At 46.4% G+C, this 26,003-nt stretch overlaps 1 protein-coding gene across 1 annotated transcript in view; it reads left to right on the forward strand.

Moving 5' to 3' along the window:
• Nucleotides 1–26,003, forward strand: part of SMPDL3B (sphingomyelin phosphodiesterase acid like 3B) — a 484,668-nt gene that overhangs the window by 189,747 nt on the left and 268,918 nt on the right. Inside the window, exons 4-6 of the mRNA XM_073664974.1 lie at nt 3,136–3,279; nt 3,363–3,535; nt 21,753–21,933. Coding sequence (XP_073521075.1) covers nt 3,136–3,279; nt 3,363–3,535; nt 21,753–21,933 — 498 coding nt within the window. The remainder of the gene's footprint in view (nt 1–3,135; nt 3,280–3,362; nt 3,536–21,752; nt 21,934–26,003) is intronic.

Consider the following 26,003-nt stretch of genomic DNA (forward strand, 5'->3'; position numbering starts at 1 on the left):
GGTATGCATGGCACCCCTCATCCCCAATCCCAGTATGCATGGCACCCCTCATCCCCAATTCTGGTATGCATGGCACCCATCATCCTCAATCCCGGTATGCATGGCACCCCTCATCCCCAATCCCGGTATGCATGGCACCCCTCATCCCTAATCCCGGTATGCATGGCTCCCTCACCCACCAATCCTGGTATGCGTGGTACCCCTCACCCCCCAACCCTGGTATGCGGGGTACCCCTCACCCCCCAACCCCGGTATGCGTGGCTCCCCTCATCCCCAATCCTGGTATGCGTGGCTCCCCTCATCCCCAATCCCGGTATGCGTGGCTCCCCTCATCTCCAATCCCGGTATGCGTGGCTCCCCTCATCCCCAATCACGGTATGCGTGGCTCCCCTCATCCCCAATCCCGGTATGCATGGCTCCCCTCATCCCCAATCCCGGTATGCGTGGCTCCCCTCATCCCCAATCCCGGTATGCGTGGCTCCCCTCATCCCCAATCCCGGTATGTGTGGCTCTCCTCTTCCCCATTCCCCGTATGCGTGGCTCTCTCATCCCCAATCCTGGTATGCGTGGCTCCCCTCATCCCCAATCCTGATATGCGTGGCTCCCCTCATCTCCAATCCTGGTATGCGTGGTACCCCTCACCCCCAATCCTCATATGCATGGTACCCCTCACCTCACAATCCTGGTATATGCATGGTCCCCTCACCCCACAATCCTGGTATATGCATGGACCCCTCACCCCACAATCCTGATATGTGTGGCCCCCTCATCCTTTTCACACTGTACACACATACATAAAAAATAAACAGTTGTACTCACCTTTCTTCTCTGTACTCCAGCGCTGCAGCGACCTGTTCTGCCGGAGGCCGGGGGAGGAGAGCGGCACCGGAGCACCGCGCTGTCCGGCGCCATTTTGCTGAAGACACACTGTAAATGTGTCTTCAGTAAAATGGTGAAGGATAGCGCTATGCGCACACGCCGATCAGACGCCTCACTCCTGCCCCCGGTCTCCGGCCAGAAGAGAGGCGCCACGGCAGCGCTCCTCCCGGTCAGGTAAGTATGCAAATATGGCACCGGAGATCGCTGTATGCGTTCATTTTCTACATATACCGCGATCTCCGGCGCCATACACTCCTCTTACCTGTAACTGCTGGATGCCTGCTTCTGTCTGGAGCCAGACTGTGCTTCACGCATGCGCAGTCTATAAAGGCTTCAGACAGAGGGATGCATCCCCGGTTATATTATAGATTGTCTCTGTAATATAGTGGTGGCCAAAAGTATTGGCTCCCCTGCAATTCTGTCAGAAAACATTCAGTTTCTTCCTGAAAATGATTGCAATCACAAATTCTTTGAGAGTTTTGATGGTCGCCCCTTTCTTGGCAGGATTATTGTGATACCATTTTCTTTCCATTTGATGAAGATGGATTTGATGGTGCATCGGGGGCTCATGAGAGATTGGCTTATTTTTTGTGATCCAATCCTTACTTGTGTAATGCAGATGCCGGAATGCAATGCACAGAGACACAAGACGAGAACAGTCAGAAATTGATATAACCACTTTATATGTATAACAACTATTCTACAAAGGGGGTTAGTAGCAAGGGTAATAAACAGCAACTTAAAACAGCAATGAGAAATATTTCAGTGAATCACAGTACAGTCCTTTGCAACAGTGTGAGGCACCCAGTCATGGGAGACACCACGTGAGTTCTCTTTCTCTTTATATGGTCCTAGCTAGGATCACAGGTTATTTCCACTAGGCCACAAGTCTCTTCTGTATGAAGTCTATCAGATCCTGTTTAGACTCCAACACACCAAACGGCCCCATCCCAACCTGAAATCCTAATCCCAAATGTCCCCTGTACTGTAGGTGAGAGTTGTAAGTGACCGCTCTGTTTACTTGTGTGGTTCCTCCGCTGCTTCTGGCGTGTCTTTCCTGTCGGGGTCCTCTCTCAGCTCTTCACGGCTTGACCATCGATGGTAGTCTCTCACGCTTGGGGGAAGGGAGTCCTGACCTCAGCTCTTGATAGGCGGTGTTGGATCCCGGGAACTTACTCAGTGTGAGGGGCAGGTTCTGGCTCTGACCAATATGTGCAGGGCTCAGCATGTTTCTGTGAGGAGTACGGAGCCTATCAGGCAATGTCCAACCTTGGTGCAGCGAAGCCCTCCGGCTGAGGCCTGTTGCCCTGGGCTCTTCTGTCCCTCTGGAGCACGTCTGTTCCACTCTGCAGCTTGGTGCCAAAACTTTCTGGGTGCAGCGTCTCCTGCGGTGCACATCCGCACTCTGCGCTCTCTTGGCACCAAAAATACCCGGCAATCTGGCACACAGTGCCTTTATACCCAGGAAACTCTCTGGGTCACATGATCAGGTCTAGCCACAAAGTCTCTCCCCCTGCCCATCTGCCAGCAACATTTAGTTCCTGCAAGCACAATTATTTGTTTACTTTCATTTTCATTTTTGTTCCAGCAGATGTTTTCTTACAGTTACTTAGTCTCTCTTGTCCATCTCTCTACACTTGTACTTCTCAACAACTTTGTCCCTGACTTGTTTGGTGATTTCCTTAGTCTTCATGGTGTTGTCTAGTTATTGGTGCCTCTTGCTTAATGGTGTTCCAGCCTCTGTGGCCTTTCAGAATATGTGTGTATATACTGACAGACAATGTGACATTTTGATTGCACACAGGTGGATTTCCTTTCACTAAGTATGTGACTTAAAAAGGTAATTGCTTGCACTAGAAATTTTTGGGGGCTTAATAGCAAAAGGGATGAATACATATGCCCATGCCAGTTTTTATTTACAGTATTTGATGCCATACATTTATTTTTTTCCTATATTTTTCTCATTTCACTCCACCAACTTAGACTACTTAGTTCTGATGCATGACATAAAAATCGGATTACAAAAATTTTTAAACACAGGTTGTAATGTAAAAAGGCAAAAAGCGTAGGGGGGATGAATGCTTTCTCAAGCCACTGTACACCATTGTTTTGCATTGAACAGTGCATATGCCATCAGTTTTGCATATGGATAGCACATGGTTGTAAAATACATTCACTTTAACAAACCCTAATACTGACAATCAGATTAATAATAAAAATTGTATTTAACCTAACTTTGTGCTTTTCCTCCATCAGCAACCAAAGTTTATGCTGCCTTAGGTAATCATGATTTTCACCCTAAAAACCAACTGCCGACACAAAATAATTCTATTTATTATGGGGTCTCGAATTTCTGGAGTCCATGGCTCAAGCAGGAATCCATATCTACATTTCTAAAAGGTAAGTTGTTGCTTGTCTATTAAAAATAAAAGCAAATAAATGCAAACATTTAAAAAAGGAACATTTTCCTCCTTTTTCTCTAGGAGCATTTTACAGTGAACAGGTGGTGAATCTAGAAAATGTGGGACGCATAGTTGTTCTAAATACTAATTTATATTACGATTCGAACAGTATTACAGCCAATATGGAGGATCCGGGTGACCAGTTTGTATGGTTAGACAATCAAATATCAGATGCTTCTCAAAAGGGAGAGAAGGTAAAGTTACGCATACAGTAATTGAATGTAATATTGCAAAAAATACCTGTAAAAAAAAAGCATTCAAAATACAGTTTGTGCTGCAATTTTCTTGCCTCCTATCATTTAACCCCTTAAAGGCCCCGTCACACTAAACGACGCTACAGCGATCCCGACAACGATACGACCTGTCACGGATCGTTGCTGCGTCGCTATGTGGTCGCTGGTGAGATGTCAGTCAGATCTTCCCAACGCAGCAGCGATGCGGCGACCCGTAACGATCTGTATAACGATGCACGCCTATGAGTTTCTGTGTCTGAGTCGTCAACAAGGTAGTTAGTAAGGTGTCAAACACAGGGATGCATGCTACCCAGCGGGGCCTCAACGATCAAAGAAATGTCCAGACCATTCCGACACGACCAGCGATCTCACAGCAGGGGCCTGGTCGCTGCTAAGTGTCAAACGTAGCGAGATCGCTACTGAGGTAGCTGTTGTGTCACAAAACTTGTGACTCAGCAGCGATCTCGCTAGCGATCTCGCTGAATGTGATGGGGCCTTAAGGATGCTGCTAATTTTTATTTGTGTTTTAACATTTTTCCTCCCCTTTTGTCAAAGAGGCATAAGCTGTTGTTTTTTTTTGTTTTTCTTTTAGTGTTCCATTAACAGAGATATGAGGGTTTGTTTTTTACGGGACAAGTTGTAATTTTGAAAGAGACCATTCCTTTTACCATGTACTGTACAGGAAAATAGTGGGAAAATTCCAAGTGCAGTAAAATGGTGAAAGAAACAAATTCTGCCATTGTTTTTGGGGTTTATTTTTACAGTGTTAATGGTGCAGTAAAAATGACCTGGCAACATGATTCTTCAGGTCAGTATGATTATGGTAATATTAAACCTGTATGGTAGAGATAAGGAAATCTGTCAAGATTTGAATTCCGCAAATCACGCAAATTTAACAAGGGAAATGTAATTTACATCAAAGTTATTCAATGCAAGTTGAATGTTTCATGTTATGCTCTGAGGGTAATATACATAGGATGTTGGAAACAAAATTCTCACCTGTCCTGCAGTTCACTGTCTGGTCCTTCACACCTATTCTTTTCACCTTCCCCATTGTGTACCTTCTGTTTGCCCTGCTTTAAATGTTGGGTCACTGTCTTTAAGGCCTCTTTCACAGGTCCGGATATATCCAGTACCGGAGATGTCCATGTGCACACATGTGGCAACCTTGTGCCGCCTGTGTGCTGCATCAGGAGCACATGTACCGGCGCCTTGGAATCAGCTATACAGTTAGTTAGTGCTGTTCCAAAGTGCCGGGTGCTTAACTCTGCCCTCATCATTGTCCCCTGTCCCCCAGCAGGGGACAATGTTGAGAATAGTATTCTGCTCCCTCTGTCTCCAACTGTAAAAATAACATAAAAAATCCTTATATTCACCTGCCCTAAGCATACTCTGCTGTAATCCATGTGACCACTCATGCCAAGGACCCGGGGAAAATTACTCCTGCAGCAAGCGGTGTCCTGTTACTCACTGAGCTCAGTGGAGGTCCAGATGTCATTCATGTGTCATCAGTGTGGGACGTTATGCGGCCTGTGCAGAGGGTAAAAAAAGGACATGTCAGCGTGTTTTGCCCATGGACAAACGGTCAATGGAAACATGCCGACATGTGCACAGACCCATTCATTTGAATTGGTCTACGTGTGTCAATGTCTCCAGTATGTGTGGAAACTGTCACCACATGTACTGGACACACTGACGTGTGAAAGAGGCCTAAAACAGGGTCAACTTTTTCAACTTTCAACTCCTTAAATGCTGCTGTCAATCAGACACACAGCCTGGTGACGCGTTCGCAGGGTGATGATAAATTGCCATGGCCCTCATATGGTTAAGTGGGCAGAAAAATAAATAAGTTATGGCTCTGGGAAGAAGGGGAGGAAATTGCCCTGTTGGTAAGGGGTTAAACCACTCTTTATTATAATTTTTTCTCCTTTTTTTGCCATTACATCATTGTTATCACATTGCTTCTTTCTGCAAATTTTGATATAAGTTACAAATCCTAATGGAATGAAATGAAAAAACAACAACTCATGGATAAAAAACATACTGTGTGAATCTGGCTTAACCCAATAATTATTACCTATGTGTCTGGAATTTTACTTGGCTGTGAATAGGATTTTAACAGTTGCATTCATAACATGCGTGAGGCATTTATTATCATTCCATGTGTGAGGTACACTTGGTACTGGCTATTAGCAGGCCAGAGGTATTACTTTTTGTTTTTTTTGCATTATGTTAGCTACCCAAGTTCCTATTACTTTTTATTATTAATGCCATCTTACAATGAAGGAATTTTAATAGGAACAATAAGAGAAAAGGATTTTGAGTATAGGAAAAAAAACGTAGGGAGATGAGCCACGATTATTAGAAGCTGGCCTTACACTTTACATCAAAGTTGGCTGTAATTTTGGATTCACAGCACTGGATCGCCATCTACCCTAGGTTTACACTGGCATCCAGTAATTCCATTTATCTAATCCATTTTAGAAATGATAAAATTAATTCATATCCGAAACAGATCAGTTGCATAACTGATATAAAAATAAGCAAAAGTGCCCCTACTGACAATTAAAGGGAATCTGTCAGCAGGTTTTTGCTACCTCATTTGAGAGCAGCATGATGTAGACAAAGAGAAGCTGAATCCAACCATGTATTACATAGATTACTGGGTGTAGCCGTTCTGACACAATTAGAGCTTTTAGATTTAGCATGAAGCAGAGCTTCAAACTGACAAAGAATGCTGGTGAGAATTGGAAACGTGTTGCTATATGAATTCTGATGTACTTTGTGACCTCATCAGATTTTAATATGAAACAATAAAGAAATGGAATTTTTTGAGACATCTTGAATAGTGTTGAGCGAGCATGCTCGACACTGCTCGGTACTCGCCCGAGCATCTCACTACTCGGGATGTTCGGCGACCATTTTCGGGTTACTAGGACGGGAGCTCAGGTCTCCACCCTGCATGTTAGGCGCTTTTTACAGAGCCAATGAACATGCAGGGATTGCCAGCCAGTTAGTTGGTCAAATTGCTAGACTTATCCCCTAGTGTCAGGGGCCAGGATAAACTCTTTTTTTTTTCATCTAAATCCTGTATTTTTTTTTCCTCAGTCAGACTGTACAAATACGTGTCTTATTAACCTTTTGGTATCCCCCCCCCCAAAAAAAAAAAATTGAGTGTGTCTGTGACTGTTCAGACACCAATATATCTGTTTAAAAGAGTCTGGTGTAGGCCAGAGAAATAGAACTGTGGTTTTGCAATTCCACGGGTCAAATCTCTGTATTATCCTGCTTTTGGCATTTATTGCTATAAAAAAAACTGTAATAGTGTCTCCCTGACTGGTCAGACACCAATATATCTGTTTAAAAGAGTCTGGTGTAAGCCAGAGAAATAGAACTGTGGTTTTGCAGTTCCACTGGTCAAATCTCTGTATTATCCTGCTTTTGGCATTTTTTGCCGTAAAAAAAACTGTAATAGTGTCTCCCTGACTGGTCAGACACCAATATATCTGTTTAAAAGAGTCTGGTGTAGGACAGACAAATAGAACTTTGGTTTTCCTCTTCCACCGTTCTAATCTCCTTTTTATTACCCTTATTCCATTGATAGTGCAAGTGTAAGCTATTTTACTTCATTTACAATGGGCAAGGCGCGTGGCAAGGGACGTGGCACTGGACGTTCTGGTGATGGTGCGTGCAGAGGACGCCGTGGCCAAGGTGAAAATGTGCCACAACCAACAGCCACATCTTCTTGCTCCCACTTCTTGACCGAATTACTAGGGAAGCACACTACAACACCAGTATTGCGAACTGATCAGTGTGAACAGGTTATTAATTGGATAGAAGATAATACTTCCAGTTACCTGGGCACCACCACCTCCAGTCTGTCTTTCACACGGTCAAGTTTTAGTAGCCGTGAGTCTCGACCGCATACTCCTCCTCACCCTGATGCTCCTTCCTCCCACCATGCCGAGTGTCGTCAGACAGCAACTGATCCCACACTTGGACACTCTGAAGAGCTGTTCACTGGTCCATTTCCATATTTGTGCCCCTCGCCTGCTCCGCTTGAAGTGGTGGAAGAGGCGATCCCATGTAGCGATGCCCAAATATTTGAACAGCCACGACCACAGGAAGTCGACGCTGACAATTTGTCACAAGAGGTGGATGATGACGAGACACAATTGCCACGAAGTGAGGAGGAGGATCGTGGTGCGCAAGTGGAAGAGGAGGAGGTGGTGGATGATCTAGTAACTGACCCAATGTGGCAGGAGGACACGCAGAGCGAGGCCAGCAGCACACAGGGGGAGGGAGGCAGAGTACCCCAACAGGCAGAAAGAAGCAGTGTGGTGGCCGCACACAGAAGGCAGGCTACAGTTCCCTGTAACACCAACACGAGGGACAAGCCAGTACAACCGGTAGGTCTTCCAGAGTCTGGAATTTTTCTTAAAGACTCTGCTGATAACCCCAAAAAGGCCATCTGTACCACCTGCCAGGCCAGCATCAGCAGGGGTGACAAAACTACCAGCCTGACCACCACCAGCATGATAAGGCACATGTCAACAAAGCACCCGACTTTGTGGGGCGAAACCCAGGGTCCACGACTAGTGTCAGCGGGTGTCAACACTGCTTCTTCCGCTGTTGTGCGTGTAATAGAACCCCCTGTTGTGCGTGCAAGGCAATCCCCTGTCCATACTGCATGCAAAGATGCCCCCTCCTCTCAGTCTTCACTTGTTATGGCAGTTTCTCAAGAAACGGCATCAACTTCCACGTCCATGTCCCACCGCAGCGTTCAATTGTCCATATCCCAGAGCTTTGAACGAAAGCGCAAATTCGCAGCCAACGCCCCACAGGCCACAGTCCTAAATTCTCACATTTCACGACTGCTTGCATTGGAAATGTTGCCTTTAGGCTGGTGGAGACGGAATTCTTCCGCAACCTTATGGCGGTGGCCCTCCCTCGGTACTCGGTCCCCAACCGACACTATTTTGCCCAGTGTGCCATCCCCGCACTACACAAGCACGTGTCCCAAAACATCTGCCACCTGACAACGGACACATGGACAAGTGTTAGTGGCCACGGACGGTACATCTCCCTGACGGCACACTGGGTAAACATAGTGGAAGCCGGGACCCAGTCAGACCTTGGGACGGAACACATCCTCCCCACAACGAGGATTGCGGGCCCTATGTCAGTCAGAGTTGCCCCCACAGTGTACAGCTCCTGCGCATCATACTCCTCCTCATGTTCAGCCTCCATCTAAGATATCACCACACCAGTTACAAGCTGGAAGCACAGCAGTGCTGCCTCAGCCAAGTGGCAACAGGCTGTGCTGAAACTCATAAGCTTAGGTGATAAACCTCACACTGCTTGTGAGTTGTGGACAGCTGTGAAAGAGCAGGCAGATCTGTGGCTGAGACCACTGATCCTACATCCAGGCATGGTCATGTGTGACAATGGCCGTAACCTGGTGGCGGCTCTGAGGCGAGGCGAGATCACACACATACCATGCCTGGCTCATGTGCTTAACCTAGTGGTCAGCGGTTTCTTAAATCGTACCCCGAGTTGTCAGATCTGCTCGTCAAAGTACTCCACCTGTCAGCTCATTTTCACAAGTCGGCTACAGCTTCCGCCACCCTTGCTGTGTTGCAACAGCGTTTTCAGCTTCCGGCACACCGACTGGTGTGTGATGTCCCCACACGTTGGAACTCTACCCTCCACATGTTGCAAAGGATTTGTGAGCAGAAGAGAGCAGTTGTGGAGTACCAGCTGCAACAAGGCCATCAATATTCAGGTCAGACTCCACACATAAGACCTCAGGAGTGGACCTGGATGTCTGACATATGTACCATCCTGACAAACTTTGAGGAGACCACCAAGATGGTGAATGGCGATGATGCCATCATTAGCGTCAGCATCCCACTTGTCTGTCTTTTGCAACGCTCTCTGCAGAGAATTAAAGAGGAAGCCTTGCAGCAGAGTATGATGAGATTGATCAAGAACCCGTAGTGGGCGATTACACACAGCCCAGCCTCATCTCATCCCAACGTGCATTGGGGGACAATGAGGGAGAGGAGGAGGAGGAGGAGGAAGAACAGGAGCTGGTATCATGGGCTGTAGACGGTAGTACCTGTACAACTGTCATACAGTCGGTTCAGCGTGGGCGGCCTGAGGACAGGGGGGAGGAGGAGGAGGAGTAGAGCATGGTCAGTCATCATCTTGGTGAGGACACGGAAGTCTTGCCCGTTACCAGTCTGGCATGCATGGCTGACTTTATGTTACGCTGCCTTAACTGTGACCCTCGCGTTGTCAAAATGTTGGGTGACAGTCATTACTGGCTGGTGACACTTTTAGACCCCCGCTACAAGGAGAAATTTCACTCTTTTATTCCTGAGGTGGAGAGGTCTACCAAAATGGGACAGTACCAGAAGGCCCTTGCTGCATAACTGTTAAAAAAATTCCCATCTGAACACACTAGCGGCAGAGGTCACAGTTCCATGACCAACCAAAGCGTACATGCGAGAGAGACGCAACTCCAATCCAGCAGAGGCAGGGGAACACTGTCAACATTCTGGGACAGTTTTCTGATACCCGCCCAGCTTACAGGGCCTGAGGCGCGGGGTACTCTCACAAGGAGTGGAAAGTTTCAAAAGATGGTGAGGGAGTACCTTGCCGACCGTACCAGCGTCCTCCGTGATTCCTCTGTGCCTTTTAATTATTAGGTATCCAAGCTGGACCCTTGGAATGAACTCGTTCTGTACTCCATGGAGGTCCTGGCCTGCCCTGCCGCTAGCGTGTTATCAGAGCGTGTTTTTAGTGCCGCTGGGGGAATTATAACTGATAAGCGCACTCGTCTGTCAACTGACAATGCTGACAAGCTGACCCTTATCAAAATGAAGAAGGGCCAGACTTCTCATCACCACCAAATGACAGCAGAGTAACAAAGTCAAATCCACTGTGTTATTTCGGGAGGTGTATTCCCATGCACCACTTCACACCCACACATGGGTATACACTTCCTCATTTCGGTTGTATTTTGCTCCTCTCCTTATCCTCAGCCTCCACCACCACTATACCACCATGATGACCGTGGTCCATGTTGCCATTATTGCAAGTTCCTCCGTCCTAATTTTTGGCAGCTTTTGCTTGGAAGGCATAGGCAAAGACTATGGGAGACCCACTCCCCAATAATGAGAATAATGTTTTTAATATGCTGTACTGCATGGCTCTTGTTTGCCAGCATTGCAAGTTCCTCCGTCCTAATTTTTGGCAGCTTTTGCTTGGACGGCATAGGCAAAGACTATGGGAGAACCACTCCCCAATAATGGGAATAATGTTTTTAATATGCTGTACTGCATGGCTCTTGGTTGCCAGCATTGCAAGTTCCTCCGTCCTAATTTTTAGCAGCTTTTGCTTGGAAGGCATAGGCAAAGACTATGGGAGACCCACTCCCCAATAATGGGAATAATGTTTTTAATATGCTATACTGCATGGCTCTTGTAAGGGGCATAAAAACTATCTTGTTAAGCTACTGCGACCTCCAACATTCTTCCAAGGGGCATTAAAACCGTCTTGTTAAGCTACTGCGACCTCCACCATTCTTCCAAGGAGCATTAAAACAGTCTTGTTAAGCTACTGCGACCTCCACCACTTTTTCAAGGGGCATTGATATTGTCATTTTATTCCACTGCGACCTCCACCTTTCTTCCAAGGGGCATTAAAACCGTCTTGTTAAGCTACTGCGACCTCCACCACTTTTCCAAGGGGCATTGATATTGTCTTTTTATTCCACTGCGACCTCCACTATTCTTCCAACGGGCATTGCATATCCTCCTAATTTTAGTCAGCTTTTGCTTTTCAATGCTTAGGCGAACACTAAGGGAGACCCACTCCCCAATAATGGGTAGAAGGTTTTTAGTATGCTGTAATCCACGTCTGTTTCAAGGGGCATTGCAGTTCCTCATAATTTTTGGAAAGCCTTCCATTCACTGCTTAGGCCAACAGTGCACAGGAGACCCAGTTGCTATACATGGAAAAAAACGGTTTAGTTAAGGCCCTCTGACCTCCATGTCACTTCCAAGGGGCATTGGAGCCGAACCGCTCCTTTTGGTACAGAAACATATCCTAAAAGACATGTGTGGTTGACTGGCCTGATATTGATGTGAATGGTCTCTGTTCCTCCTGCTCTTTCTCCTTTGCCACCACCTCATCCATCATTCATCACCCGAAGCTTTGTTTTAATGGGAGTCATAGAACTGGGATAGTTGCAGGAAAACATCCAGCAATCCTCGAAGGAGGAAGGATATGCGCCAAAACGCTGACCACCTCAGGCCTAGCATTCCAAGAAAACAAAGCAGACGCTAACTTCTATCATCATCATGCTCCTCACCTTGGCACTCTCAACTCCCCTGATGGAAAAGCCAGGGCCCACCGGAGGAGTCTGGTTGTCTGGTGGGCTCGTCCAATGCTGCCCTAAAGTAGGCCGGGCTCAGAAAATTGTGGGAGGAACTTCCAAGGAGAAATCGGGGCGGCAGGGGACCGAGTATGGACACCCGGTCACCCCCTGGCAGCTGGGGATCGAGCGTGGACACTCGGCCGGCGGCGGCTGGGGACTGAGTATGGATACCTCACTGCCAAAGCAGCCATGAGGTAGTGGCCAGCTTCTTCCTCCTCCAAACTAAAAGGCCCCATTTCAAGTGCAAGCTAGCAGTATGGTATTGCAGCCTGGGGGTGGGTGGGTGGCAGGTTGCATACTTGCGCTTGCATTGCAAGGAATTGGGGAGAAACAATTGAACACTGCCCTGGGACAAGGACAGGGATAGTTGCAAGTCTGCATCTTCTGATGTGGCAAGGATCACTACTGATGGGCACACTTTTAGGCAGTAAACTGGGTGTCAGAGATGCTTCCAGGGGTCTTCCCCATGCTGTTCCCATGTCTTTTCAGCACTGTATGCATGTGTCACACAGCACATGGCCAGATAAGGTTGTAAAATGTTAAAATGACATTTCCCGGTGAATGCATTTGTCACGGTTGAAAGCAATACAAAAGTGTAAAAACGCATAAAAAATGCTACTTGTGAACATAGCCCAAGGTGTGGAGGAGTATTTTTGTTTTTGGTTATTTATTTTACCTTGTACACAAGTCTTTTCCCTGGAAAGGAAGTTCCTTAACATATTTCACAGGAAAACCGTTTGTTTCGTTTTTGAAGGTTTTATTGTGAGCCCGTAAAAGTGGCTTAATACCTCTGATCACGTTGTTGACAACAGTTACCTGGGGGTCAGAAATGCTTCCTGGGGCGATCCCCATGCTGTCTCCATGTCTTTTGAGCACTGTCACTATCGTTTTGGGCACTTTTTAGGCTTTCTACAGACTGTCGGGGGTGCCGCCGCAAAAATGCTCAGGTCTCCTATAGACTAACATTGGGCTCGTTGATGGGTCGAGCACCTGAGTATCACGGTGAGCTCGGCCCGAGCTTCGAGCACCCGAGCATTTTAGTGCTCGCTCAACACTAATCTTGAAGCTAGAATTTTCACTCTTTTTTTCTACTGAGAAATCTTCCCCTGCCCACACCAAGGCTCAAGCTCTGTATATACAATGTTCATAGACAGTGAGATGCTTATCACAGAAGAGGGCGGAGTCAGAAGATTGCCCAAGTAACAGCTAGTCACAGCAATGATACTCACAATATGATTACAGCTTCAGTCTAAGTAAACAACACCACACAGCAGGACATGTGACACATCAATGACTTCAGTGTTTTAACAGTATCTCATGTTGTGCTCAGTTTACATAGTAAAAGCCTGCTGACGGATTCCTTTTAAAGGGATTTCTGCATTTCATTTTTTGGCAGTATTTAGAATGGAAAAAGTTCAGCATGATAAGCTTTATTTTTTTCCAATCTAAAAAATGACACACAATGTAACCCAGGTGCTCAATGACTACGCCGCTTGGTACCACTCACACACGCTGGACTAGTGTGCAGGTATATAACTTTAAACTCTTCAATGATTGGAGTCAGTATCTTGGAATTATTATGACTACCACATGAATATATATGGGGCACATGAATGGTCATTGATATGGAGCACATGGAATTTTCTACTCCATTACATTGAGTATATATATATATGATTTGGCCATTCATCTGCCGCCTTTAGTAGACTGTTTGGTGATTTAAGTCTATTCACTACATTTTTCCATTATTGGTAATGCTGATTATCAGTCTTGTATTTATCTACCCCTGGTATTCACTAGCATATTTTGTGGTCTAGCATAAATCTTAATACAATGATGCTGTACATAATTTTGTTTGGTCACTGCAGTGCGGCTCTCCTTGTGCATGTAGTGCCACTTTAACCATAACACTAATAAAGGTATTTATTCAAATCCCTTTGTTTGATTGGACCCATCATTCGGTGGTTCTCTTTTCTCATGTGTCTTACCGAATGGTCTGCCATTCTATATTGGTCCATATAGTAAGCACACGATTATTGATAGGCCTGTTGATATGTGGGTCTGAATATGGTCAGTGTCTTGTACTGCTACATTCAGTGTTGTTTGTATCTTGATGAGGATAATGCAGCGCCCTTATAGTACATATAGTATAATGCACCCCATGATCCCCGATAGAGTATAATGCACCCCCCTCATAGAGTATAATGCAGCTCCCTCAGAGTATAGTGCAGCCCCCTCATAAAGTATAATGCAGCCCCTTCACAAAGTATAATGCATGCTCTCTCAGAGTATAATGCAGCCTCACAGTTTTGCAATGTTATGGGTGGCCACTGACTGCTTGGGGCCCCTGTGCAAGAAATGTATCTGGGCCCCCCACCTTTTATGGCATCAAAGCTACAGATGTATATATAGCCACACACACACATATATATGCCTCTTACATAGCCTCCTTTATTATGTTTATTGCCATCCCTTATTACACAGTGCCCTCTCTTGTTATCTACAGCACCGTCCCTTATATATTGGATTATGTATAGTGCCCTGTTCTTTATTACATACCGTCCTCACTTGTTAGATATATAATGCAATGATGGCTGATGGGGCAAGGGAAAGCTTCTTTTCTAATGGAGAAGCTGATGGACTGGTCTTCTGGTTACCGGCTGCTCCATCAGCAGTCATTTTATATCTAACAAGAGACTACTATGTAATAAAGAGAGGGCACTGTGACTGACAAAAATAACATGAATATGCTATGTAAGGGACAGCGCTGTACATAACAGCAGAGGAAGAGATGGCACCATATATAACTAGAGAGGATGGTACGTAATAAAGGAGGGTGTTATACATAAAAAAAAGGGGAAGCTATATAACTAAGGATGGCGCTATACATAACAAATGAGTACACTATATACTTAAGGACTTTGCTATACATAATAAAGCTACATTCCTGTATCTGTGTGCTGTGTCGGTGTGCTGCCAGCTTTTACAGACGCATTGAGCATGTCCTATTCTAATTCTCAAAATAAGATTAGAACACGACATTCTCTGACCTTCACAGATCTCATTCTCAGATCCGTGATTTTCAGGAATGTGTGATAGGATCTATAAAACTCTACGAGTCCGTAGACCATCCGATAAAAAAATCTGGCAGCACAGGGACATTTCACACAAATGTGAGAATGTGGCCTAAAGGATTTTACAGATAACATTATCACTCCAAGTCACACAGTGCAGACATAGAATAATATTTACATCCAGGCACTTACCGCTGATGTCTCATCTGATCAGAGTCGGTTTCTGATGCTTCTTCTCCATCTGGTCAGACCTTCATGTCGACATCTCCCAGCCACGACTCGTCTTGTCACGATGATGTCCAGCCTAAAAAATAACAAAAGAGAGATAGAGAAACAAGGGGTGTGAAAACTACTCATCTGACCGGGTTGTGCACAACCCCGGCAATAGCCTGGATAGCGGAGGTCCACAGTGCCGTGGTGCTGCTGCTGCTTGGGCAGTCACATGACTGGCAATGATGTCATGGCAGGTCTTCCTGAGGTGCAGGTCCTCAAGCAAAATCAACTCCCAAGGGAAAGATTGCTCCTGCTGCGGACCCTCAGAGAGGGACAAATGCTGGGCAGATGAAGGACAAGGCCACGGTCTATGGAGCGCCAAAGAATGGATGGTGAAGACGAAATAATAAAAACCACCTTTATTAGGTCAATAAAACAACTCGTGTTTCGGCAGTGGAATTCTGCCTTCTTCAGGTCATGGGGTGAAATTACAAGGATGGTATTATATAGCCAACCCACATCTGTTGGTGGGTAACAATCACGCACTAATAATTTGAACCCTATATGATGGTAAAAAACAGATTAAGATCAGATAAAATAACAGAACAATGCATAGCAGGTGAATGGCACACTCATAAATGGCAGAAACCAATGTTAAATTTAATCCCTCAGGAGAAAGAGTCCCCAATTTATATATCCAATAGCTCTCCCTATTGATCAAACACTTCAGTCTATCATTGACAGTATCCCAAATCTGATCAATAATGAACAGCTTTAACAATTTTTGATCTTTATGATGTTCAATTGAGAAATGTTTAGAAACGCTGTGGAAAGCAAAACCATTTGCCTATTCTTGTTGAGCCTGGCATGCATGGTCTGCATAGTGCGGTCTACATATTGCAAGCCACACTTGCATTGAAGCAAATAGACAACATAAGAATACTGACAGTTTACACTACACCTAATAGGGAAGCTCTTCCCAGTGGTACGGGAAACAAAGGACTTCACACTGTTCACCAGAGTCGAACAACAGAGGCATTTAGATGTATTACAACAATAACAACCAACCCTGGAGAGGGTCGATCCGTTATGCTGATTGGACAAAATAAAGGCATTGCTGGGAGCAATATGACTTTGTAAATTACGACTACATCTGTAAATAAATCTGGGTTGTTTGGGCAGCTGATCAGAAAGGATGGGATCATAAGCAAAATGAACCAGTATTTTTTACCAATTTTTGTAAGGCCACGTGGGACTGACCAAAAGTGGTTATAAAATTACAGTTAGCTGGATTAGATGTACTAGCGTTGCGGACAAAGGTGGAGGTGGATTCCATTTGGTTTAGACAAACATCCTGAGTCAGGGATCTAGTTCTACTAAAGGCATCATTCAATAGTTTTTTAGGATAACCCTTCGATGCAAATCGCTTTTTAAGGATTCTAGATTCAGTGATAAATCATGATCCATAGTGCAATTCTTCCTGATCCTCCAATATTGCCCATATGGAATGTTAGTGATCCAACTGGGAAGGTGACCACTGTCAAAATTTAAATAACTATTGACATCAACAGTTTTAAAATGTGTTGACGTGTAAATCATTCCATTATCCTCAAATCGAGGGGAGAGATCAAGGAACTGTATTATAGATTCAGAGATAGAGGGGGTGAAGGTTAACCCCCCATGTATTTTGGTTTAAACCGGCTACAAAATCAAGGGCTTCATTTTTAGTACCCCGCCAAATAAAAAATAAATCATCAATGAAATGTTTGTATAATACAACATGGTTGGCGGCAAGGGGGTACTGTGCGATGTGGACCAACTCGAAAGAGCCAATAAATAAGTTTGGAATCTAGTTCCCATCGTACAGCCCCTCCTCTGGCGAAACATGGTTCCCTCAAAAGAAAAAACATTGTTATTTAAAATGAATGCTATACCCTCCAGGATAAAAAATTTTTGCATTTCATGCATAGATGGATCATGAGATAGAAATTCACCAACCGCCTTTGTCCCCAAATCATGGGCAATATTGGAATACAAAGAAGTGACATCTAAAGTCAAAAGAATGCAATCAGTGAGGGGGGGCAGGTCTTTCAAAAGGCGAATAAAATGACTAGAATCTTTCAAATGGGACTCAAGGGTAATTACGTATTTTTGCAGAAAAAGATCAATGTAATAGGACAGACTAGATGTAATTGAATTAACCCCAGAGATAATGGGGCATCCAGGATGATTTTTTACGTCTTTATGGACTTTTTAGGTAAAAAGTAAAAATAAGGGACCTGAAATTTTTTTATGTCCAAAAAGTTCTTTTCCTTTTTATTAAGAATACCGGCTTTATTAGCTTTCACAACTAGGGTCTTATATTCTAAAAAAGATAGAGATGGAGGGGTCCCTAGATAGTTACTCATAGTAACCCAGGTCACCGAAAATTCATAAGCCTTCCCCAATTTACCAGCTCCTGTCCATAATGACAACCCCCCAACAATGACAACAGCACTTTTTATAATGATTTCCTTATTCTCATGCAGAGTCTTGATGGATTGTCTTTCAATCGGGCTGAGGTTGTCCTTTAAATTGTTTAAAAGAATGGAGATCCTTAAAGATAAATTGTTGGAAGGTTTCTAGGTGAGAACCCTTGTGGTGTAGGGGGTAGAAATTTGAACGTCCTTCTACCGCTACATGGGAGAATTCAATGATAGAGACATCCAACTCTCCTGTACTGTAAGAGCTGGGTGGATTATCCACAACAAGATTTGATCCTCTTTTGGTCTCTAGGAGAAAGTGCCGTTTCAAGTTAATTTCCTAAAGAATTCATTGAGATCCAAAAAAAACGTAAACATATTAAGAGAGGTACTGGGGTAAAAGGATAGACCCCGATTTAGAAGGGAGAGCTCACCCTCAGTGAATTGATAGCGGGAGATATTAAAATTGCCCTTTCCTATGTTTATATCTAATTCCTGAGAATCATCAGGGTTCACTAATTGGGTTTCAACCTCTTTAGAGATGGGTCCAGGAAGGGGCGTGGATTTTTTTGAGCAACCATTCCCTCTACAGCCACAAAATTTATTTTTCTTCTTGGGTAGCGTCCCAGAACCACCTGAAAGAAAAGAATAATTTTGGACTTATTACAGGATGCGATACTGTTGACTGGGACAGGAACAATGGCTTGATTGGAAATTTCCAATGCTGGAGGCCTGGGATCAAGAAAGAGGGAGCTATTTCTAGAATGAGGTAAAGGTATCAATGAAGTCGACTCGGCCATAGGGTCCAATTCTAGGCTAATGGGGATTACTTTTGGAGGGCTTCCCAAGACATCCGATGATTGGGACATTGGATGTATGGTTAGTAGGGAATCATTCAAGAGAGGACTCTCCTGTAGTAGGAGAGGAACCACCAAATCAGAATCGACAATTGGGCTACCAGAAATCTCTGGGACATTATCAACTATAATTCCAAGAGAGATGGACCGCAAGACTACAGCAGAATGAGGTGGAGTGGACGGTACAACCACCAGCCTGTGTACAAGAATTATTGTTGACACAGGAAGCAACGGTCAGGTCATCACAAAGTGATGATCGAACCTCTCCAGGGTTGGTTGTTATTGTTGCAATACATCTAAATGCCTCTGTTGTTCGACTCTGGTGAATAGTGTGAAGTCCTTTGTTTCCCGTACCACTGCAAAGGGCTTTCCTATTAGGTGTAGTGTAAACTGTCAGTCTTCTTATGTTGTCTATCTGCTTCAATGCACGTGCGGCTTGCAATACGTAGGCCACACTATACAGACCATGCATGCCAGGCTCAACAAGAATAGGCAAAACATTCATAATGGTTTTGCTTTCCACAGCGTTTCTAAACATTTCTCCATTGAACATCATAAAGATCCAAAATTTTTAAAACTGATCATTATTGATCAGATTGGGGATACTATTAATGATAGATTGAATTGTTTGATCAATAGGCAGAGCTATTGGATATATAAATTGGGGACTCTTTCTCCTGAGGAATTAAATTTAACATTGGATAATGTGGTACACTAGTTTCTGCCATTTAAGAGTGTGCCATTCACCTGCTATGCATTGTTCTGTTATTTTATCTGATCTTAATCTGTTTTGTACCATCATATAGGGTTAAAATTATTAGTCCTGATTGTTACCCACCAACAGATGTGGATTGGCTATATAATACCATCCTTGTAATTTCACCCCAGACCTGAAGAAGACAGAATTCCACTGCCGAAACACGTGTTTTTTTATTGACCTAATAAAGGTGTTTTTTATTATTTCGTCTTCACCATCCATTCTTTGGCGCTCCATAGACCGTGGCCTTGTCCTTCATCTCCTCTAGAAAATAACAAGGTCACATGTATTGTATATATGTATATATATGTGTCTCCTCCACACTGTGCCCCTGAATACAGATGTTTACCCCCCATTAATATACTATTAGCCACTTCTTAGTAATCAAAATATAAAGTGATCAGCAGCACTGTGCCCCCAATTAACAATAATCTCCACCAGCCAATAATGTAAATTATTCAGTCTCTGTGACTCTCCCCAATGAACTGTAAGGCTATGTGCACACGGAAAATATACAAGGCTTTACAGTACAAGCAAAGTGAAACCACCATCATTGCTCTGTCCCAGCACCCCCATCATTGCTCTGTCCCAGCACCCCCATCATTGCTTTGTCCCAGCACCCCCATCATTGCTCTGTAACAAGCACCCCCATCATTGCTCTCTCCCAGCACCCCCATCAATGCTCTCTCCCAGCACCCCCATCATTGCTCTGTCCCAGCACCCCCATCATTACTCTCTCCCAGCACCCCCATCATTGCTCTCTCCCAGCACCGCCATCATTGCTCTGTCCCAGCACCTCCATCATTGCTCTCCCCATCCCCACCATCTGCATCATTGCTCTCCCCATCCCCATAATTGCTCTCCCCATCCCCATCATTGCTTTCCAATCCTTATCATTGCTCTCCCCATCCCCACTATCCTCGTTATTGATCTCCCCATCCCCACCATTTCTCTTCCCAGCCCAGTCATTGCTTTCCCCAGCCCCGTCATTGCTCACCCCAGCCCCGTCATTGGTCACCCCAGCCCCATCATTGCTCACCCCAGCCCCATCATTGTTGACCCCAGCCCCGTCATTGCTCTCCCCAGCCCCATCATTTCTCACCCCAGCCCCGTCATTGCTCACCGCAGCCCCATCATTGCTCTCCCCATCCCCATCATTGCTCTCCCCATCCCCATCATTGCTCTCCCCAGCCCCATCATTGCTCTCCTCAGCCCCATCATTTGTCTCTCCAGCCCCATCATTTGTCTCCCCATCCCCATCATTGCTCACCCCATCCCCATCATTGCTCACCCCATCCCCATCATTGCTCTTTTCAGCCTCATCATTGCTCTCTCCAGCCCGATCATTGCTCTCTCCAGCCCCATCATTGCTTTCCCTAGCCCCATCATTGCTCTCTCCCACCTCACCTCATTCTCCTGTTCCTCTCCTAGTGTGTCAGTATAAAAAAAAAACACACACAACTTACCTCTCAGCCCGCTCCCCTTCAGCATCCTCCTCGTCTCTGATAACTTTCTCCCTGACATAGACCCACGCTACATGATGACGTCATCAAGCAGAGGGGGCCTGTGTCAGGGAGGAAGCGCCGGGCAGGAAGCAGAGGTGAGGACGGATCCCTGAAGCTCCACTCCGCTACCATTGTCCTGCTGTCAGCAGCGAAGCTGCAGGGATCGCTTCTTGCCGCCGCATATGATCAGGGCAATCTGGCCGTTGGCCCCCGCAGCCTGAGGCTCTGAGAAGCAGGCCAGATTTCCCTCATCATTAGCCGCCCGGCAAGAGCCCCCCTGCACTGCCGGGCCCCGGTGAGGTTGCACCACCTGTACCGGCGGTACGTGTGCCCCTGGCAGCCACCATATACTCACTGATATGTGCAAAATTAATAAATACAATACTTACCTCTCCTCGTTCCCTGCTGCTCCGGTCTCTGCAGCACGTCTCAGCAGCTCCACTGCTGGCACTGCGTGGCGAGGTCATTGCGTCCACTGCGTCAGAGGCAGAGGGGGAATGATGGGAGAGGAAGTGTCACATGACACTCCCTCCTCCTTAATTGCTTTCAACTGTATTGGATGCTGATACAGTTGAATGCACGATGCGGGGAAGGAGGCGGTGCTGGGCCTCTAACTCATTGGCCCCATAGCGGCATGTGGTGTGTCAGTAGTAGCGGCACACCACTGGCTAGGGGCCCCTGGGATAGTGGGGGCCATAGTCAGTTGCCTGGTCTGCCTGTCCCTAACGCCGGGCCTTATTTCTTCTACTACCATTATTTACTAGCAGTGCAATGGTTGCCTGATAATACCTAACAATATAATTTTACTTGTGTATTTAGATTATTGGACATTTATATTTACTATAACTAATGAACACTTTTCAGGTATACATTGTGGGACATGTGCCTCCAGGACATTTTGAAAAGAAACGTGGGAAACCATGGTTCAGGGAGAATTTCAACAAACGTTATATAGAGATAATTCAGAAACACCACAAAGCGATACAAGGACAATTTTTTGGACATCACCATACAGACTCTTTCAGAATGTTCTACAGTATCTCAGGTATCTGTGATGTTTTTTTTATCTGAATAATAATAATAATTGAATATACAGAAGAATTTACTGGGTAGAAAGGCAGAATGAGCAATTGTAAGTACACAATGCTATATAATATGATGATTGCAATATAGTAAGAGGATAAAAACGTTCATGCAAGTGCTTCTTTAAGGGTGCAGCTTGGCTAACAGAAAGACAGACAGGGCGAGAAAAGGGAGGAGGAAAACTTGAGGCTTGTTCTGATTGTTGGCCAGCTTAACTTTGCTAAATGAGCAGGTGATGTGATGCGCCCCCTGGGGCCGTGGAGTACTCGGTAGCCGGGCCAGTCCTTTTCTGGGGTAGTCACGGTGGCAGTGACCCGGTCAGTGGCCCCGGGCGGTCAAATAATTAAAGAAAAAGGGAATAAAGTTTTTTGGATAATGTTCGTGACGCCACCCGTGGTATGTGGCTATATGGGGCCGCCGCTGCAGTACAGATCCGCTGGAGCTGATGGTGACGCAGCATAGTTGGTTCAGCTCTCCACGGGCAGAGCTAAGCTCCAGGGCAGTATATGATGAATTGTGGAGGTAGATGTTGTTGGTACAGTGTAATGCAGGGCTGGTGACGCAGTAATTAGTCAAAGACACAGTGGGGTGCAGTCTTCAGGCTTTACTTACAGTTGTTAAGCTGCTCCAAGTTACATTGGCCAGGTTATAACCCCCCACGTCGTCCTGTGTCTTTCGGGAAAGTGATCCAGCCAACTCTCAGGTATCTTGGAAAGCACTTGAACGGGACCCGTTTCTGTGTACCTCTCCAGGTAGTCTCTCTGCGCTGGCTCTCGCCCTCCTGCCCTGCGCCTCACACCCAGTGTCCCAAGCCCGTGGCCGCGGGCCTTGTCGGGCGACGTCCTCTGAGTCCCCTTGGTCATCTATGGCCACCTTTTCGGCGATTAAGTGTGGAGTGTGGCTACAGCGCCTGAAATTCTGCAACCTCCAGTTTGATAGCTGAGACCTTGTGTGTATCTGGTTCTGCTCATTCTGTTTCCCTGCCTCTGTATCTAACCCCTGTGTTCCAGCTATCTTCTTGTGTTGTCCAGTCTGTTCTATGTGAACAGAGCCCTGTCTTGTCTGCCTTCACCTTCTGCTCTGTCCTGCTCTGCTTGTTCACCGCTCCGGCGGTTCCGCTCTGCTCTGCTTGTTTACCGCACCTGCTGTTCTGTTCTGCTCTGCTTGTTCACCCCTCCGGCGGTTCCGCTCTGCTCCACTTGTTTACCGCACCTGCGGTTCTATTCTGCTCTGCTTGTTCACCGCTCCGGCTGTTCCGCTCTGCTCCACCTGTTTACCACGCCTGCAGTTTTAATCCGCTCTGCTTGTTCACCTCTCCTGCGGTTTTGCTCTGCTCTGCTTGTTCGCCGCTCCTGCGGTCTTGCTCTGCTGATCTGCCGCACCTGCGGCTCTGTTCCTGTATCCCAGTCTGTACTGGTCCCTATCCAGCCTGCATTCATACCTGCCAGTATCTGCCTGTCTGCATTCCAGCTGTGTCTGTTAGCACCCGCCTGTCTGCATACCAGCCGTGCCTGCCAGTACCCACCTGCCTTCATATCAGCCGTGCCTGCTAATTACCCACCTGTTGTCATACCAGCCGTGCCTGCCAGTGCCCACCTGTCTGCATACCAGCTAACCTGCCTGTTCCTGCATTCCCCGGTGTGGGTCAACAGCTGTGACCGGGGTCTGACCTGGAGTAGCACCTGGTCCCTCTGCTCAGTTCCTCCCTGGTTCACGAAGTCGACTGAGCCGCCGTGTGACCTTGGTCGGATCGGGTTGATACTTAGTTATGCCCCCCCAGGCACTACTCGGTTCATGGTACAGTGGGATCACTAATCATGCTCACGCCAGTCAGTCTGGGCGCGAGCGTAACAGTTTGCTCAGGCCATGGTTCCCGTTGAGCCCCACGGCCCTTCGCTCTCAGAGACATTTTGAATCCTTGTCTGGCGAATACGTGCACCAAGAAAAACTTTTTTTTTTTCTCAAGCTGTGGCCCAGGCGATTTTCGCACCAGCCCAAATGTATCTATCAGCACTTGTTCCTGCAGATCCACGACGGTACTATGGGGATCCAAAACGAAGCAGTGCATTTGTGGAGCAATGCATGCTGCATTTCAAATTCTATGCTCGCTATTTTCCTACTGATCGGGTTAAAGTAGCATTCATGATGTCCTACCTAGCGGGTGATGCCTTGAAATGGATTACCCCCCCTATGGGAAGCATGGGATCCTATCGTCTCTGACCTGTAGGCCTTCCTAGTGGCCTTTCTAATGGTCTTCGATGACCCTAATCCTGAAGTTTCTTCTAAAGCTTCCCTTCCCAATATCCTGGAGCAGCCCCGATGGGTGATGTGTGTAGGTAGCCTACCAGTTCTCCAGCCTGAAGAGACTGCTTCCCACACAGAATCCACACAGGATGACAATGCTCCACAGAATACTTCCCTTCCCAACCTCAAGAGGCAGTCCAGACACTCAAGGTGTAGAGGTAAACCGTTACGCCAGGTTCTGTCCTCCCAAAGACCTCCTGTTCCCCAGCCTGTAGAGGCACAGAATCCATGAAGGATGACTATGTTCATCAGGCAAAGCAGAGGCCAGAATTCAGTCACAAAATCGGATTGCGGTCCTGCTGCGGTTGTTTGGGACCCCCTGACGGTCTTTGTCCAGCGAAGGTTGGAGAATGCCAAGACATTAGGCCTGTAGGAGAGGCTGCCCTTGGCGTTAGTGTTTCCTATCCACAGATGACCATGACGGTCTCTGTGGAAAGTGAAGGCCTCGGATTAACCGGAAGTTTCGGGCATAAAGCCTTGAAGAGTCAGTGTCTGATTCCCGTCCGACAACCCCAGAAGCCGGTTTGGGCATTGTCTGCGGAAGGACGAGCCCTACTCAGAAACAGTCAAAATATGTCTGTACAAATTAAGCTCCAGATTGGAGCATTACACATGAAGAAGTTCACATTCCAGTTGCTGTCTGGTTTACCCACAGGTCGTCCAGAGCCGAGAGATCTAGTGTCCACTCAGGTCTGGAGATCCTGCATGGTGTTTCCTGGGGGACTGCTGAGGTGCAAGGGGTATCCAGTCCCCATATCTGCTGGACAGTCAGCAGTTTCTTCTTCTTCACCAGATCTGCTAGTCGCTGACTCGCTGTGCGCTGAAGTCTCCGAAGGAAGTGAAGCGGAGGCATTGTCCCCACAGTCTCGACGATTGTACCAATGATCTGGCTTTAGGCACCGTCCAGCCTCGCAGACGTGTCATCTCAAAGACCAGACTGAGGTTGGTCCCTAAGCAAGGATCCTCCAACTCTAACAAATTTGGCAATAAGTCCATCAAGGCGGTGGCTACCTCCAAGTCTCTGCACCCCTCCAACCTGGCGGAGGACCTCCAGTTGTCTCTTGAATCCTCCAGGATGCTACCTGATAACAAATGGAGAGAGACTTCTATGCACCCTGTACCTGGTACTTCGCCCACTTCATCCAGTAAGCTCGGCAAAGTGTCTGTCAAGGCTGTGGTTACCCCCGAGTGTCTGCACCCCTCCAACCAGGCGAAGGACTTCCAGTTGTCTCCTGAATCCTCCGGAGTGCTAGCGGATAACAAATGGAGAGAGACTTTTCTGCACCCTGTACCTGGTACTTCGCCCACTTCATCCAGTAAGCTTGGCAAAGTGTACGTTAAAGCGGTGGTTTCCCCCTAGTCTCTGCACCCCTCCAACCCAGTGGAGGATCTCCAGTTGCCCTGTGAATCCTTTGGGGTGCTACCCGATATTAATAAGTGGAGAGAGACTTTCCTCTGTCCTGTTCCTGGTACCTCGCCCACTTCATCTGTTGCTGAGGATGGCCCGATGGAAGGAAGCATCCTAGTTACCAAGATGATGAGACCAGCTTTGCTCCATCTAGTGGACAGAAGAGGAAATCTTCTTGAGGAGAAGGATCGGCCTCCAAATTATCTGCAGAAAATCCATGCTGGCTGGAGAAAGAGAGGGGGTAAAGGGGGGGGGGGTACTGTAACATCCCTGGCGGCGTGCTTGCATGGTGCACCACCTCCCATCATGCAAGACCGCAA

Source organism: Phyllobates terribilis, unplaced genomic scaffold (genome assembly GCF_046119375.1).
Source record: "Phyllobates terribilis strain yellow unplaced genomic scaffold, ASM4611937v1 Scaffold_181__1_contigs__length_3860067, whole genome shotgun sequence".
In the NCBI taxonomy this organism is placed as follows: Eukaryota; Metazoa; Chordata; class Amphibia; order Anura; family Dendrobatidae; genus Phyllobates; species Phyllobates terribilis.